The sequence below is a fragment of the Photinus pyralis genome, unplaced genomic scaffold (assembly GCF_008802855.1).
Source record: "Photinus pyralis isolate 1611_PpyrPB1 unplaced genomic scaffold, Ppyr1.3 Ppyr1.4_LG5, whole genome shotgun sequence".
NCBI lineage: Eukaryota > Metazoa > Arthropoda > Insecta > Coleoptera > Lampyridae > Photinus > Photinus pyralis.
Genome location: NW_022170596.1, coordinates 11,671,338 through 11,689,813, shown reverse-complemented (window position 1 = coordinate 11,689,813; position 18,476 = coordinate 11,671,338). Strand labels below are relative to the sequence as shown.

The 18,476-nt window shown below is 36.9% G+C and overlaps 1 protein-coding gene across 1 annotated transcript; it reads left to right on the top strand.

Annotated features, from left to right (window-relative positions):
- The first annotated feature begins 8,121 nt into the window (after window positions 1-8,121).
- Window positions 8,122-16,895, top strand: LOC116172353 (aromatic-L-amino-acid decarboxylase-like). The gene is made up of 3 exons (XM_031489560.1): window positions 8,122-8,356; window positions 8,415-8,534; window positions 15,347-16,895. Exons 1-3 carry the CDS (start codon window positions 8,210-8,212, stop codon window positions 16,421-16,423), a joined length of 1,344 nt encoding a protein of 447 aa, XP_031345420.1. The 5' UTR covers window positions 8,122-8,209; the 3' UTR covers window positions 16,424-16,895.
- The last annotated feature ends 1,581 nt before the right edge of the window (window positions 16,896-18,476 follow it).

The following is an 18,476-nucleotide window of genomic DNA, read 5'->3' as shown; positions in this document are numbered from 1 at the left end:
GTCGGACTTGTAGGAATGTTTCACACTATTTTGCATAATCACAATGTCCACATTTAAAATGATAGTTTGACGTTTCAATCTTTGCTGCTTGCAGACCTGTTTGAAGTGTAGAACCAAAACATGAGCAAGATTGTTATTGCTTAGATGCTTACTATTTACACGAAGAATCACCAGCAATTAACTGAGAACACAAGTAGCTACCTATACCTACCATCAAAGTAGGTACCTAATCAGGTTTCTAATAATTGTACAGCATATTAACTATAAGGTCTTGGAAGCCACAGTTACGAAGGACCTATTGCATTTGACATTATTAAAATCTTGTACAACGGAGGAAGTTGCGATTGTACTTTTACTCTCAAACGCCTGCTCTTATATCATATATATGACTTAGGGTCGCAACGCTTGCAGTTTCCAAAATTTCGTTTGGGGTATCTGAACTGTCGCTATCACCCATTTTGATACGCACAAAACACGCAAAGATGCTAATTATAATTACATACGACAGGAAATGCTTTGTTTTTAATAGTCTAAGATAACTATGATTTTCAAAAAAAATATGTTTATGAGCAAATTTTTGAATTCTTTTTTGATGATCGCCTAAAAAATGTTGTGTGCACCTTGGCCAAAAGTGATTTGTTAGGCCTCATCTGAATTGCGGCCTCGGCTACCGCCTCGGCCGCAAACAGCAGCTTCGGTCAAAAAAGATCACTTTTACGGCCTTGGTACACAAATAACTATTTTTTAACCTGATAAGTGCGTTAACGCACGCTACACTTAAATTCAAAAGTATCATTATTTGCGGTGATTTAAATATAAATAGCATGATTCGAAACCAGCCCCTACTATTGTTAGAAGTGATCATATCGATTGTATAGATAGACCATGTACAGGAATGGCCCCAACACCGATCCCTGAGGGACTCCGACCGTCACAGGAAAGGTATCAGAAATATCACCATCCAGTGCAACATATTGACTACGACCTAGAAGGTAGTTTTGAATGAAAGTTATGGCGATATTACTGAATCCTACATAATATGTTAAAATCCCTAAAAGTACCCTATGAGAAAACGGTCAAAAGCCTTGGAGTAATCCAAGAGAACAAGTAAGATGAGGTTGTTGTTGTCAATGGCGCTCATGATAGTGTCTGAGAGGGCCGTATTACAGCTAAATCCGCCTCTAAATCCAGACTGCATTTCTGGAAGTACCCGTTCATTATCCAAATAAACTCTTATTTGGGCTGCCATTACCTTCTCTAACACCTTACACAAACAAGGCAAAGTACTTATGGGGCGCAGATCTTTGAACTATTTAGGATTGTTATTCTTGGCTAGTGAAATAACTTTGGCCACCTTCCATGAGTTAGGAAAGACTCTATGAATTAAACAGTAGTTTACAATACGAGTGATAATCGGGGCAAGGTATGGCAAACATAACTTCCACATGCCGAAACTGACACCATCACAACCGACTGAATTAGATTTAATGCCTAGGGATGTTTTCAAAACTTTCATTTACGCATAACATGCACGAATGTTGATTTTTGATAAATGTTGTTACTGTCTGCTAACACTACACATACGCAAAGTTTCCCCTTTTAGGGAATTATTTTCAGGTAGAGGGACTTTTACCTAATATGACTGGCCTATAAAAAACAATCTTCAAATGTTGACAAAAAATTCCCAGGAAAATCCCATAATAACTGTTTCATCCCTTTCGAGTCCTCTGGGAACGAAATACTCGATATACGCTGCTGAAATTTTCGACAGCGCTCTGTTTAAGCTTTCTCAACACCAAAACTGCACGAAACTCTGATTTGAAAAGCCCTAAGTCTTTTGGAGCCCTCTGAACTTTATAAAGCGTTTTTAAACTCTTTGAAAGCTTTGGGACTCTCTAAAGCCACTTTGAAACTCTGGAATTCTGCTGTTAGTGTTACACTTATTAAAACATTCTAAACTGCATTAGACGCTTTCTAACTTATAATCCTCCAAAACGCTTTAGAATCCTCCGAAATCCTCCTGAACCTTCAAACTTTATGAACACGCCTGAAACTTCTTGAAGTTGTCTAAGATTCCGTTAGATCCCATCTCTAAAACTGCATGAGACGCTTCGCGACCCTTTGAAACACCATCTCAACTTTCGCAATAGATTCTCTGAGATACACTCTAAAATTCCTTATAAGCTTAATAAAACTAATAATCTGCATCTAGTGTCTGAATTGCTTTGAACCACTCTCTGAATCTCTGAGCCCCTGCCAAATTGTGTGAAGCTTTCTCAAACCGTGAAACTTTTCGTTGTTTAAAAAAACGCGTTCTGCCCATTAGTGTCATAACACGATTGTTTTTCGTCCAAAGAGATGCAACAAGTACCTAGCAGACAAATGCATACAGCATTGTTACGTTTGGTAATGACGTAATGAAATTATCTTTACACATGGAGAGTAGGAGTAAGACGAGATATTTTACATTTTCTGTTCTTTATACCAGCAAACAGAATACGCTACTTCCTTATTGCTATAAATGACACTAAGGCATAATAAAAATGATTGTAAAATGTACAACCATATAATACGACTATTAATCTTCAACATAGCTTTCTATTACTAATAGTCTACAGCGATCCCTATAGCAAGTGGTGATTACGGGGTATGGAAAATGTGGTCGCTTTCACCCCGTTGTAATCAACCAAAGTGCTTGGACAAATCACCCCGCACGTATTCAATTCAGATCCTAGTTTTAACGTAACGCATTATACGCGATCCAAGTAAAAATCGGTTTCATTTCAAAATTTGCGATGAGTGCACCCTTAAAATTTCCCAAGTAATGAGCGAGCGTGAAATTTTGATGATCTATAAAATTCCACTTTGGATTTCGTTATCACTGATTTTATAATCTGGGCGTGTACGTATACCATTATTATAGATAATGAAGCGCGGTCAGGAAATTATGGAGGATTCAAACCACCTGAGACACGCAAGAACCCCCCTCGTTGATGCTCTGGGGAATTTTGATTTTAAGTATGGTAGGAAAACTTTGTTTTGCGTTGCTTATTGTTTTATACATGTGCGTGAGAAGTTCATATTATAAAAAGCCGGGCGGAATGTAAACTCTATTTTAACAGTGAGACAAAGTACGCCATTTACAAGTTTTGAGTTTTCAGCGTTTCACAGACCAGAAGCCGACGTTTTAGTGGAAAACATTTACGTATTACGCGCTTTTCGCAAAATTTGCTCGTTGTTGTAAACGTAAATCTGCAAGCAATTATCAATTTAAATAATTGGGATATCGCTTAATTTACCTACGTAGTATCTCTGACCTAATGAATCTGTAATAATAGCTACACGGCGATCAATAAATTCTGTCCGAAAAAAAATTTTCAAGGTTCATGTTAAAAACCACGCCCGTTTGTGACATTTATAAATTAGACCTACCCAATTTTATTGTATAAGTATAACCGAACTGTTTGGATTTGGGTGATTCTGTGCAATTATTTTCCCATCTGATAGGACATGTGTCTCGCAAAATTAACCTACACGTGTTAGTGTAAAGTGTACCCATAAGGTATTTTTAAAGCTAAACGGGCACTTTTATTAACGGTGTTTACGTAGTGTAACATGTGATCGCTCTCGACCTAGAAAGATTTGTTGTTGAATTATAAATTGGCCAGTATAGGTCATTTTATACGTGTACCTCTTCATAGTGAAAGAGAAAGAAATTAAAATGCAATAGAATGAAGCGCTTTCAGATAAGAAGTGAGTGGGCAAGCAGATAAGACTCAAAACACCACTTTGTTGCATGCCATAGGTTCAAGGCGAACCTATGTAAGTCAAACGCGACATTTTATGTCGCGTATAATTTATGATTAACTGAGACGAATTCGTATAATCGAAGTACATGAAAGATTTGACATCCGCGTAATCGCACGTGAGATTTTATTGCGAAAATTGAAATTGCAAGCGAAGATTGTGTCGCCATTTCGATGAAATCATTGTCGTCTGTTCTTTGAAATCCATCGCGAGTTGCCATTACGAGTAAACTAAAGTGACGTATTTTGCAAAAGAGGAACTGCGTTGTGTAGAAGAATCGACAGAATTCGTATAATCGAAGTAAATGGGCGATTTAAGATCCGCGTAATCGCACGTGAGATTTTATTGCGAAAATTGAAATTGCAAGCGAAAACTGTGTCGCCATTTCGACGAAATTATTGTCGTGTGTTCTTTTAAATTAATCGCGAGTTGCCATTACGAGTAAACTAAAGTGGCGTACTTTGCAAAAGAGGAACTTCGTTGTGTAGAAGAATCGACAGAATTCGCATAATCGAAGTAAATGGGCGATTTAACATCCGCGTAATCGCACGTGAGATTTTATTGCGAATATTGAAATTGCAAGCGAAAACTGTGTCGCCATTTCGACGAAATTATTGTCGTATGTTCTTTTAAATTCATCGCGAGTTGCCATTACGAGTAAACTAAAGTGGCGTACTTTGCAAAAGAGGAACTTCGTTGTGTAGAAGAATCGACAGAATTCGTATAATCGAAGTACATGGGCGATTTGACATCCGCGTAATCGCACGCGTGATTTTATTGCGAAAATTGAAATTACAAGCGAAGATTGTGTCGCCATTTCGACGAAATTATTGTCGTGTGTTCTTTTAAATTCATCGCGAGTTGCCATTACGAGTAAACTAAAGTGACGTATTTTGCAAAAGAAGAACTTCGTTGTGTAGAAGAATCGACAGAATTCGTATAATCGAAGTACATAGACGATTTGACTGCCGTGTAATCGCACGTTGGATTTTATTACGAAAATTGAAATGGCAAGCGAAAACTGTGTCGCCATTTCGACGAAATTATTGTCGTGTGTTCTTTTAAACTTGCAGTTGAAATAGAGACTTGAAATTTGGTTTACAGCCATAACCGACCATTGCGAATTGAAATATAAGATAATTTCAAGATGATGCTCATTCCATAAATACCGGCAAGTGGTGCCATCAGATGCAAGGGTTCATTCAAAAATTGATATCGCTTAAACCGTTTAACATATAAGTGATCGTCCTATTTAATACTCAAATCCTTCTAGTCTAATCTAAGAGATATGAATTTTTGAGTAAACCCTTGCATTTTCAAATTGTTAGAGAAAAGTTGACATGCTATATTTATCGATGTTTCTTAGTAGGATGGAGAGGGGGCTCTTTAGACGTAAACAGTTAAAGGCCGCCTGGCATACTTTCAAAATGTATACTATGTAATACAAGAAGAATCAAGCCCTTAGTGAAATTCTCGGGAATATTGCATTTCCCTTTGTAGGTTCCTTCCTATAGCATGTTCGAGATATTCACAATTAAGCTTTTACATTGACAGTAGATGTGTCTCGTCTAAGCGATCTTTGCGCCGTGTGGGAATATCCTCCTCGGACACTCAGTTCTGCAGATATTTGCACGGAAGGTTTTGACATCACCAGTAGATATATCTGGCATTGACGTTCCACTTTCCTTTTATGGGTACCTACTCTCTTGGATAAGGGGTGCGAAAGAAGGGCGTTAGGTAGTTGGTAGGAACCATTCCTTTTGGCACCACTAAAGGCATCTAACACCAATTGTACATGTAAAAGTTATGCACGTTTTACGTTTAAAAACAACATATCGGGAAAAAAAGAGGGGGCCGCTGTTAAAAAGAGTATTGCTCACACGGACGAGTGGTCGGAAAATAATAAAGCTATAAAGGATCACTACAAAAAATCCATAAAAGTGAGTCCGGGTCCGGGTTTTATCCACACCCTCAAAATGTATCAGTGGTATCAAATAGATATTAAATTTATGTAAATTTACAAAAATTACGGTTTTTTAAATAAAAAACACGTGAATTTTATAAAAGGCATAAATTATACATTAAAAAACTGACCTTTTGTAAGTTACGCGTAATATAACAGTTTTTTATGTAACTTACAAATCGTTTACAATCCACATCACTATGATTGTGCCCGTGTTATCTTTAAGGTTTTTTTTATAACACTGAATTTACCCGAATTCGTCTTTTATTAATATTTTGTCATGAGAGAAAAATGCAGTTTAAATGAACCTTAAGAATTGTCATTAAATGTTGAAGAAACCAATTTTTTTGTCCCTATTTTGTTTTCACCTTTTTTAGACCATGATACCTTATTGGCTATCCTGCATTATGTCGGTTGCAGTCGAAATGTGTTACATCTTTTTGAGTCATACTTGTCTAATCGATCTCAAGTTGTGGAGTTAAACGGTGTCGTGTCAGATGAACTTGTGTTGTCCAGGGGTGTACCTCAGGGTTCAGTTCTAGGGCCATTATTATTTACTATATACACTAGTCAGTACCTTGGTGGACTCCAGGAGGTCAGTACGCATCTATATGCTGACGATACACAAATTTATTACGCTTTTGATGTCGCAAATGTAAATTCCTCAATTAATGTTATCAATAGGGCCTTGGAATTCGTTTCAGGACAAGCTGTAGATCACTGCTTAAAACTAAACCCTAGTAAATCTCAATTATTAATATTTAGTAAAAATAAAGATTTTGAATACTTGAGTGATAAGCTGAAAATAAGTTTAAATGGAGTGGACTTAAATTCTGTTAATTGTGCAAAAAATTTGGGAGTTGTATTAGATACCAAATTGCGTTTTAAATCACATGTCTGTAAAATGATTAGTAAGTCGTTTTTAGTCTTAAAACAAATATATTCTCAACGTCGTGTACTTAGCCGTGCATTAAAGATTACACTGTGCGAATCATTAGTACTTTCGAACTTTAATTTCTGCGATGTCGTCTATGGTCCCTGTCTCGATTCTTATGATAAGCTTAGGGTACAAAAAATTCAAAACCAATGCCTTTGTTTTATATACGGAATTCGCAAGTACAATAAAGTCTCACATTTATTGAAGCGATGTAAAGTGGTTAAATATGTCCAATCGAAGGGTACATCATGCACTTTATTTTAAGGTGATTAAATACAAAACCCCTCCATATTTGGCGGAACGCTTAACATACCGCACAGATGTATATAATCTGAATGTAAGAAAAAAGTTTTATCTTAGGCCTCCTAGGCACATAACATCACTGTTTGAGAGGTCTTTTTCTTATAATGTTTGTAAATTATGGAATTCTTTACCAGATAACATCAAGAACATCTCCTCCTTACCTCTTTTCAAATCTGCTAGTAAACAGTACCTACTACAATCTCAATAAGCCACATTAACTATCACTATCTCGCATCAATTGTTAGCAATCTGGACGTTTCGTGAACCATCCTATTTATATCGTAGATTTTATTTCTTTCTCTTTCTTTCTTCTATTTATATTGTAAATTTTATTTTCTTCCTTCCCGTTGCTGATTTTGGTCCAAGTGGAAGACCAGGAGCGGCGCTTGTGCCTGTCCCTGAACTTGCACCTATTGTCACTTATAAATGTATTAACAAAGAAATGTTATTTATTTGCTGTTTGTTCGGTTGACAATAAAGACATTTATTATTATTATTATTATGTTATGCAAGACAAATCAAAAACCTTGGATGTCAGTTTACAAGTTTTTAAACTAGCTTGGATTGATTTATGATTAATGATTTAATCAAGAAAGTTAATCAGAGCATCACCGTCCGGTTTCTTCTGAAACTACTAGAAGTTATATAAGGAAATTGAATGGTGTATGTAGCACAAAGTTTGGCCGCAAGGAACAGAAAACTACTACAATACAAACAAATTTCACTTTCATCAAAAGAAATGCAACAAAGTAAATTTGTTCCGATATACCTAACAGTCGCAATTTACTGTCAGTGAAATCAGGTGCTACCGTGCAATAATATACCGCAGCTTCACTTTTACTTCTACTGTACTGTATCTCGTGAATCACAATCCTGTTCAGTAGGTACTTTGATTAGTGACACTGGAGCACTTTGTGGAAAATGGATTCGGACCAGTTCAGGGAGTTTGGAAAAGCGATGGTCGATTATATTGCAGATTACCTGGATAATATTCGTAACAGGTAAGCGCCCATGCCCGATTCTTTGGCCGTAAACACTTCCTTTAATTCTTTACGTAACGCAAATTTAAAGACCCATCCTTGCACAATATCGAATACATCAATAAATTTAGGAAAGTTCTGCCGTCCGTCAATCCGGGATACTTACAACCGACCATTCCGCAAGAAGCTCCTCAAACCGGCGAGAACTGGAAGAGTATCATGGAGGATATCGAAAGGGTGATTATGCCGGGGGTGACGCACTGGCATTCGCCTAATTTTCACGCGTACTGTCCTACAGCGAACTCGTACCCGGGTATAGTGGGCGAGATGTTGAGCGCCGGAATTGGATGCGTCGGATTTAGTTGGGTGAGAATTATTGATTTTACGTAATTCGCTTTCTAGAAGGTCAAATCTTTATTTGTAGATGTCAAGTCCGGCGTGCACCGAATTAGAGGTCGCAATGATGAATTGGCTTGGTAAACTGATCGGTTTACCGGAAGAGTTTCTGAACTGCTCGAATGGATCTGGGGGTGGAATTATTCAAGTAAGAATTAATGAGGGATGTTAGAATTTCTAATCAAGCACTTGCTCCAATTCTGATTTCTCAGCCCGAAATAGAGGGAAAATCTAGTTTTTGAAGCAACATTAAATTTCTCTACAATGCATGAAATATATACACAAATTTATAACGTCATGTAGGCGTAAAATGTGGCTTAAATTTCGCATTACACCGTTAATGTAATGGGGTGCATGCATAGGTAAAGTTAAGATGCACTTACTGACTTATTTAATAATTGGCCATTATTTATGGTATAAAGAGTGTTACAAGCGCTCTTTCCAAATAAACCGAGGGTCCAACGTGTTTCATTTGGGAAGTGGTGAAATTTGCATTTCTTCTTTAATGTTTTTCTCAGCAGCCATAAGAGTTACAGAGATTTGAATAGGACTACCCTTTCCAATTTTGCAAATGTTTTTTCAAAATTTCTACCACGAAAGGGCGCACCTCTAAATTGGGGTGCGAAAAAAATTCTGATTTCGACGGAATTTGGAATCTGGGGATTTTTGAACGAATCTGAAGTTAGTAAATTCGAAAAACAATTCCCCTGCAATTTTTTACGCACCTCCATTTAGGGGTGCGCCATTTCGTGGTAGGAATTTTGAACAATTTTTTTGCAAAATCGGAAAGAGTATATCCCAAAGAGACAAGAAATGCAAACCCATTCATGGTTGGAATTTAAAAAAAAAATTCAAAATTGGATACTTCAAAACCTATTCAAAAACGGGCCACCAGTCTGTGTAACTCTAATGGTTGCTGAGAAATGCAAATTTCACCACTTTTTTGAGGGTGGCTCCCAAACGAAGCACGTTGGACCCTCGCTTTATTTGGAAAAAGTGCTTGTTTTGATCCCCTCTACCACCCAATTGTTTTCATACACATACGATGAATTTTTTTCAAATGCGAACATAGGAGTTTGCATGCAATGTAATTTCCCTATGTTCGATTTAAAAAAAACACATCAATCTATTGAGTAGTTCAAATGAGTAGTAGATACAATTGACAGCTGTCACATTTTTAAAAATACCGCCGTCCAATTTAATTACGAAATCGGTTAGGTTATTGCTTAGAATGTCAAGGAGGACACTTCGAACATTTTATTGTAATTGTTTTCGGTATTTATTTTCTTATTTTCTTCATTTATGTATTGAATAGATCAAATTAGTAGAATGACCTACAAATAATTGAAGGTTGGTTCACAATGAGTTGTGGTGTCAGTGCGTGGCCTGTGAGTTCAAGTTATCGTAAGTTTAAGAAAAATGTATCCTAAAGTTGCTATGGCCTCACATGGCTTATTTAAAAAAATCTTACCGAGTGCTCTTCATCATAAAGACTACGAGTTGCTGTTCATAGTCACACAAGTTGCGCGATTTGGAAATGTGAACCGCGCACACCTCATAGATTAATGTGTTTTTTTTTAAATCGAACATAGGGAAATTACATTGCATGCAAACTCCTATGTTCGCATTTAAAAAAAACTCACTGTATGTAACACCCTGTATAGAGAAATGGCAGGTGTGTGACAAGGAAACATTGAAGTACGAGGCCCCTTTGATTCGAGTACTTTAATTTCCGAGTCAAATAGTATCGTTTTACTGACGAGTTTTTATTAAATTTTTCACGAAATTGTATCTTTAATACAAAATGTCTAATCATACAACACTTACTGATGTGTCAGTTTTGGCAGATGTTACTGCCAGTCATAGAAACGAACATTTCCTGACATAAATCAGGCATATTGAAATGAATGTATCATGACGATTTCGGGAAAAGTAACTTGATCTAGAGCTTAATTATTATATCAAGAATGAAAAAATTCAACAGACAGGACAATTTGTGCATGCAAACTAGGAACGAAGGGGGTTCGATGAAAGGTCTACCTGTAATGTATCATTTACGCCGTACCGTTAGCTACCCTCACTTCAAGCAACTAGTATAAGCCTCTCTGTCTCTTAATCCTGCACATTCTTGTCTTGTACAGTACTCCTTTTCAATGGCGCTAAAAGAAATAATTAAGTGTAACCGGGAGATCTGACTAACCATTGCACTTGCTGCGAGAAACCTCACTTTCCAAAAATGTTGTACACCTACTTCGAGGTACTTCTTATTTTGACAATAGTTCGTGTAATTCTAAGAAATTTAGAAATTCTGGCAATTCTTAAATAAATTTACATGTATAATTTGGATAATTCGAAGTAGTCTCTTGATGCAAGTATCGTTTTTCATGTCAATTTTCTTTAAAAAAATGGCAACCAGTGGAGCGGCTGTATTTTAACACACAATATCAACTCACTGATAACTTCTTAACACGAGCTGCCAGCATTAATTAATGTTAGAAGTGGCCTAGAATTTACACGGCCTTCTCTCAATCAAGAGTTTGTTGCTCATACCTTATTAAATAAATATAAGTATTACAGACAAAAGCCCAGTTCCCATTTTCCAATCGCTTCTCAGCATTGAGGACCATTAGAGAGAACATTTGTACAAAATTTCAGCCAAATCCGTCTTATTCTTACAAAGTTATACGTAATTCAAGAAATATCGATTTTATTGCCAAAAAGGCATTTCCCATTTTCGAATCTGTTTCAAATTTCAACCCTATCGGTGTGGTAGTTTCGGCTGAACCTGATTTTTAAGTCATACCGCACGCACACAGATACATACATACAGATATTTTTCAAAAACACTTTTGGATTCCGGGGACCTTCAAAAGTACCAAATATCAGGTTTCGTCAAACGCAGAATGTAGTAGGAATTTTGAAAATGACAAAATCGAATCCTATCTAGAGACGTGACATTCTTCTTGATGTTTGTTACGGTTCTCGAAAAAAAAAGATTCAGATTTTGGACTTTTTAAGCAGAGCTTCCAAACCAAACGTTTGCGATCTTCGATTTATTAATAAAATAAGTTTGTTTAGGTCCCCTCGATCGCCCTATTTTTTGGCATAACTCAAATGTAACACCCCGTACAATATCTGCATTTCAAAATATATCCATATACACACATGTTCCTCGACGAGCCAAATCACATATTATATATAAGGCTATGAAAATTTGTACATAAAGGTTTTACGTTATAATAATAATAATAATAATAATAGAGATTTATTGCCCAACAGAACAGACATTCCAATTACAGGACAATATATATTTAATAGTTAACGCGCAATTATTTATTCGGTGCCATGTTTTTTCATGGATCATGTTCCATTGTCCACCCCTGAACTTTTTTCGGTGCACCGTTGGTAAATTTTAAAACAAGAAATTGATTTTCTGATTTGTTTAGAAACTTTTTGGTTTATTGTAATTTTTTCGTCGGTAGTTAACTAAATCGACGTAAAAAATGTTAAGGCGGCCCTGACCTTATTTGGATAATCTCTTGATTTTAAGGGCTTTGATAGTTCAGACTTATAAATTGTATCTTGTGCTTTCATAATATGTGTATAAATTAAAGGTTTCTGTTGTACAGTGTACGTTGAAATTATAACACCCTGTAAATCGGTAACGAAGCGTTTCCGGATCTATGTTTATTATGAACTTTTAGTCATAACATAAGCTAATTGGCCCTTTCCTTATAGGGGTAGTTTTCATAATTAAAAGCAAGGACCGATTTTGAAAAGAAGAGTCAACTGTGCGTAGTTCCATATATTCACGTAAATCGATGCATATTCAAAAAAGTCAAAGCTTCCTTAAGGGTAGCTTTGGCTGAAATCCCGCTCGCTTAAAAATAAAAATAAAATCCAATATAAATAAATAAATAAATAAATAAATAAATAAATAAATAAATAAATAAATAAATAAATAAATAAATAAATAAATAAATAAATAAATAATGCAGTTCACAGTGTGTATCTGTGTAAGGATAAATTATTTGAGTACGCCTTGTGTGATAACATACAGGTTGTAGCATTTAACTATATATGTCAAAAATAATTGGATTGCTGAGCAAAATTAATCATTACTGTTCACAGGAACCATAAAGTATATTTACTAGGGTTATAAAGAGATTAATTCATAACAACTCAATATTTATCACTTGCAATCAACTTTATCAAATTAATTTATACTTTTATGCCACATAATAACAATAACAATAGAATTAGTCACATCAACTTACATTACTTTATCGTTAGTGATTAATCTAGTACCGCACCTTGAGAATGTTCTAGAAAATTCGCTACATTATTGTGACTTATAGGCGTTTTATTTTACCTTTGTATATTAAAAGTTAACAAGACCAACGACTAAATGAACGGGAATGTGTAAAGATACGCGCAAATTGACATACGTATAGTGAGAGTGACACGACACAGCAGATCACATGTTTTTGTAACCTATAGGATTTATTGAGGGCTGCGAGTATACTAACCCAGCTAATTCTTTTCTTCAGTAAATATCAACATTTTTAAAATCAATTTTGTTGGTCCTCTTTTTGAACTGCAGAAAAAGTTTTTTCCAAAGTACTTCCAGTACTTAGCTTCGGCGCAAATTGAGACACGTATAGCACGTGTGAGGTGACGTGATACCGAGTCAAGACCTGTACGCGCGACACGTGCTGCGCGGTGATCCGCATATTGAGTCGCAGTTTTAACGACATACTCACAACCGCACCATTGGAAAATGTCATACACGAACAAAACAATTCTGAAACATTTCTGAATCATCATCAAATGATGGTAAAAAAGAAATTTTGGAATTGAAATTGAATTGTGTTTAGTCTGAGTCTTAATACCGATATCGAAGGGATAAATATCAACATACGCGCTCGTATTATTAAAGATAATAATGGTGTGAACGAGATACCCCGCTTGGTCTCCTATTTAATAAAATTGTGCGGAGCTAGAGCGAATCGGAACTTGCCGAAATCGATCTAATCGAACGGAATTGGGTTCTATTTCTTTGGGATCATGGGGTGGCGAGGGGGGGATTAGTTTTATCTTTCAATGTATTCTAATTAAAAATCTCAACGAAAGGGTCTGATTTCTACCAATTACCCAAATTCTCCATTGCTACTTATCCAAATGAGAGGGAGAGAGGGGCAGAAATTAACTCTAATTCTTCAGGGTACTCTCAACAAAAGGAATTAATTTATTATATTATTATTTATAATTCCTCATATACCAAAAGCATCGGAGGAGGGTGCTATTACCTTATAGTAACCCAATTATTTACTAAGCTATTTCGGTTTTAAAAAAATGCGCTTTATCTGCACAAGAGTTATTCACTATTTATACTTGTGTAATTTAATACTCGTATGTCAGAGTATAGTTTTTAAGTTTATAAATGCTCCTTTTGTTGGCAAAGTATGCAATACTACATTTACTTTTATTTCATAAACAATAGTATTTAGGTACAACAATTTTTGGGTCATAAACCCATAAAAACTCAAAATTTTAAGTGGGGTAACTGCGTTACTCCGCTTGGGCACCTGGGGAAAATTTCATATCTTCGTCACGTCAATTTTGACTCCATCTTCAGTAACATTTTGTCGGGGGCTACCTACCACATTTGTCGGTAGCCACTTCCGACGTCCCGTTCACTTGAATTCGCACTTTGGTGGCTAAAAATCCTCCACAACATATAGTACTCAATTTTTTATGCACGCCTCATAGCTCGAGCTTCTTTCTATTGGTGACACGAGAAAGAGAGTTAATCTCTAAGAATGTTTTAGGAATAAGATCTTTCCGACGACACCAATATGAAAACAATCGGACCAAAACGGTAGAAGAAAATAGAAAAAAACTGAAAAATCACCACGTTACTATATCACGCTCGGGAATGGCTCCCAGATGTCGCTGACCCCACATATATCATGTAGGCCAATCCCTAAAGTTGTTAATTACACGGCCCCGGTAGGTACATGTACACTCCTCGTCTTTTTATAAGCGTTTCTCTACGGGACCGACCAAAATGAGATTAAAAACTACTTTTTTACAAATGTGCTAAAAACCACGTGTGCCAGAGTCTACCATTATTGAGAAATTTATAAATTTTGACCCCTTGGGGCACAATAAAAGACCACTTTCGTCCTTTGCTATCTAATCTTGAAGAACCTCGCTAAAGCTTTTAGCAGATACGCTAGACCAGGCGTGGGCAACCTTTTTTTCCAAGGGGCCAAAATAAAATTTTTTATGTGCGCCACGGGCCACACTTGAAAATCCAAATAAAAGTATGTTTAAAGAAATCAATATCTAAGTATCTATTTCTTTTTGGTCTTCATCTATTTTTTGCTTTCGTAAAAATTATTTTAAAAAAAATCAATAAGTACTCCTGAAAATTGACACGATTTTGCAAACAAAATTTGCCAGATGTGGATAATAAATCCCCATATTCAGTTTGTATCCAAATTTTCATTTATGCTCTTAAGATTCTTAATCCCTAAATCACGTGTCGTTGTATTGCCCCACCCGGTATTATCGCGAGGAAAATTCTGGAAAATGCCTGGCGATATCTCTGAAACAATAAATGCATCTTTAACTAGGCTTTCAAACGTCTTGGAAGCTTCGGATCGCGTCCACTAGATGCTGCACGTGTAACATAATCATATTAATTAATTAATAAATTAGAATTTGAAACTTGTGGGCCCTATGAAGTATTAACTATGAATTATATTAGCGGGCCGGACAAAACTGATCGGCGGGCCGGATCTGGCCCGCGGGACGTGGGTTGCCCACGCCTGCGCTAGACTATACTATATATCTAGACGTATTCCAAGGTTCGGAGTAGATAGTTTTTCAAATAACTTCCGCAGATTTCTACTTTTTGTATGCAAAAGCAATTAATTCGCCTTATGCCTACAGGGTTCAGCAAGCGAATCTACCTTCATAGCGCTATTAACCGCAAAGGAAAGGATGGTGCGAAACATTAAGAACGTACATCCCCAACTCGACGAAGGTCTAATAAAAGCGAAACTCGTAGCTTACACTTCGGACCAGGCGAATTCGTCGGTGGAAAAGGCCGGGATGTTGGGTTCTATGCCGATGCGACTGTTACCAACGGACCAAAACGGCTGTCTACGCAAGGAAACTTTGGAGGAGGCGATCAGTAACGACAAAAATGCGGGGTTAATTCCGTGTTACGTGGTTGCCACGTTGGGCACGACGGGTACGTGTGCGTTTGATAACTTGGAGGAGTTGGGTCCTGTGTGTAGAAGAGAGAAGTTATGGCTGCACATTGATGCGGCGTACGCCGGTTCAGCGTTCGTCTGTCCCGAATATCGCTACCTAATGCGAGGAGTGGAATATGCGGATTCCTTCGACTTCAATCCGCACAAATGGATGATGGTCAATTCCGACTGTTCGGCAATGTGGGTGAGAAACTCGAGGCACTTAGTGGAGGCTTTTAATGTTGACCGAATTTACTTGCAACACGAACACGAAGGAGTAGCTCCCGATTATCGTCACTGGCAGATTTCGTTGGGGAGGCGATTTCGCGCGTTAAAGCTGTGGTTCGTTTTGCGCAGTTACGGCGTTGAAGGCATTCAAAAACATATACGCTCACAAATTGAGCTTGCCCATTACTTTGAAAAGCTGGTGAAAGATGATTCGCGATTTGAGTTCGCCTGCAGCTCCATGGGACTAGTCTGCTTTAGAATGAAAGCGGGGGATCGACTTACACAGACTCTCGTGGATAAGTTGACGCAACGCAAGAACATTTACGTAATTCCTTGCTACTTTCAAGGAAATTACGTTGTCAGATTCGTAGTGTGCAGCAGGTTGACCGAAATCAGAGATATTGACTATGGGTGGAGGGAAATTTGTGAGGTTGCTTCTGAAATTTTGAATGGATACATCACGGGTAAACCAAATGGTGAGCTTGTATCGTTACTTACAGTGTCTAATAGGAGTAAAAGAAGAGAAAATTGTATAGAACAATGAAATCACATGGCGTTCTAGTGCGTTGTTAACATATTTTAGTTATTATTATTACAAAAAACCCTTATGCCCTGTCTATGTGATAAGAACTAATGCGAATGCATTTGGTATGGGCGCCAGTTAATTAATAAGGGGGATATTACTTTTTTTTAAATGATCTTGTTAAAAAAATATTACTATAAGTGCACCAAGCGATGCAAAAGGTATACAAGTAGATTTCATAGTATCATTTTGTATGAGATTAGCTGGTAGAACCTTCTACCGAAGGTTTGAGCGATTGTCAACAGTACAGAGGAGTTCGCCGCCTTGGTGATGGAAAATGCACAACTTAAGTTATTAAGATAACGTAATGGGGCTATTGCATCCTTGCAGACCTTTTGAGGTTTGGCCAAAAATGCACTTTTATCTGACCGGCAACTGTCCAAACAATAAAACGTACTTCTTTTAGTCTACCCTTCTAGGACAATTGCAATTGTATATGGCAGGAGGGAGGTGCGCAATTATAAATAAATGTTTTACTTACGATAAATTAATGTAGTTTTCATTTTTCCCCGTGTAGAACTGAGCTCCCCGAGTCTGTGCATCCGATAAAAAATAGCAACGGTAACAATGGGTGCGTTCACAAGGCGAAGCGCCACCAAAATTCATGGTGAACGAATCGCTTAACTATCATTTTAAAGAAACCAAGTGACCGCAGGCAAAGTTCGGTGTAACTTATTTCGGATCTCGCACCTCACGCTTTTTCGGTCTATGAATTCGACCGTAATATTTCGCGGATATCCGCATAACGCTTTCCGAAAACCTCTCTTGTAATCCCTACTTTTTTAAAATTTTACAGAATACGCCTGCAAAATGGTGGCTATTCGTATCTACGGCCATCTTTACTCGTTCAATGAACTTCGTCTTCCTTTCTCAGCCCCACGTTTAGAAAAGCCATTAGCCGGCAAGCAGGCATCAGAGCTTGTTTTGCTCAGCCAGAATCCTCACCATAAGCGTTTTAAATCATCAGAAACTGACGCGATACAGCTATAAATTTACAGAAGGAAGTCGAACAACAATATTATTATTGTCTGCCCTTTTTATCTGTGGTAGGTGTAGCATTGCAATATATTGTTACCTTCTAAATCATTCTTGATATTGCATATTCTCTGTGCTGGCACACATAATATAGTGTGTCCCGAGATGAGGTTCACTATATCTATAAATAATATAGACCATATTTTTTAATTGTTCGAGAAACGTACAATTTTTTAAGTCCCGTTTGTTCTAAAACTCTAGAAGCACCATTTAGCCTTTCCTTAAAATGCGGGGGATTCGAATGAATTGAAAAAAACCTGTCTTGCAACATTCAGATTTCAAGTCAATCAAAAATCCAAAATTGACAGATAAAAATCATGTCAGCTTTGATTATTGACAAATGTATAACATTGTGTACGATTTTTAAGTTTACATCAGAAAATGTTTCTCGTACTTACTTGATTTTACCTGTCAATATTTCGACAAAGTCAAAATTCTGATGTTATCAAACAGGTTTTTGTTTGAAAAACCCTGCATTTTAATTTAATGGTGCATTTAGAGGTTTGGAACAAGTCGGATTCTTTATAAAGAATTACTATTTATGAAAAAAATTGTCGATTACAAATATAATGAACCTTTTCTCGGGACATACTGCATATGTGTCCAAATATAGACATTGATCGGATAAATTCACTCAGCCTTATAATGAATAACAATAAACATTTGTGTGCAAATTCTCTGACTAACTTGTAGGAAATACAGGGTGGCACTTTAAAAGCTTGAATGGGTTGTATCTTATTTCGTATTGGATTTATCAAAAAGTACCATTGCAGTACTACATCGTAGGGAAAGGTAATTTTGGAACCAATCCAAATGGGCTCGTTACGCCCCCCCCCCTTCGTCATTGATGGCCAGACCTTTGACTCACACACACATTTCGCATCTCGTAATAGCAGGCACTAACCTAGAACCCAATTTGTTGCTAGCAGATACCACTGTAATGGTAGTCCTTGCTTTGAGACCGCGCGATCCAAATTTT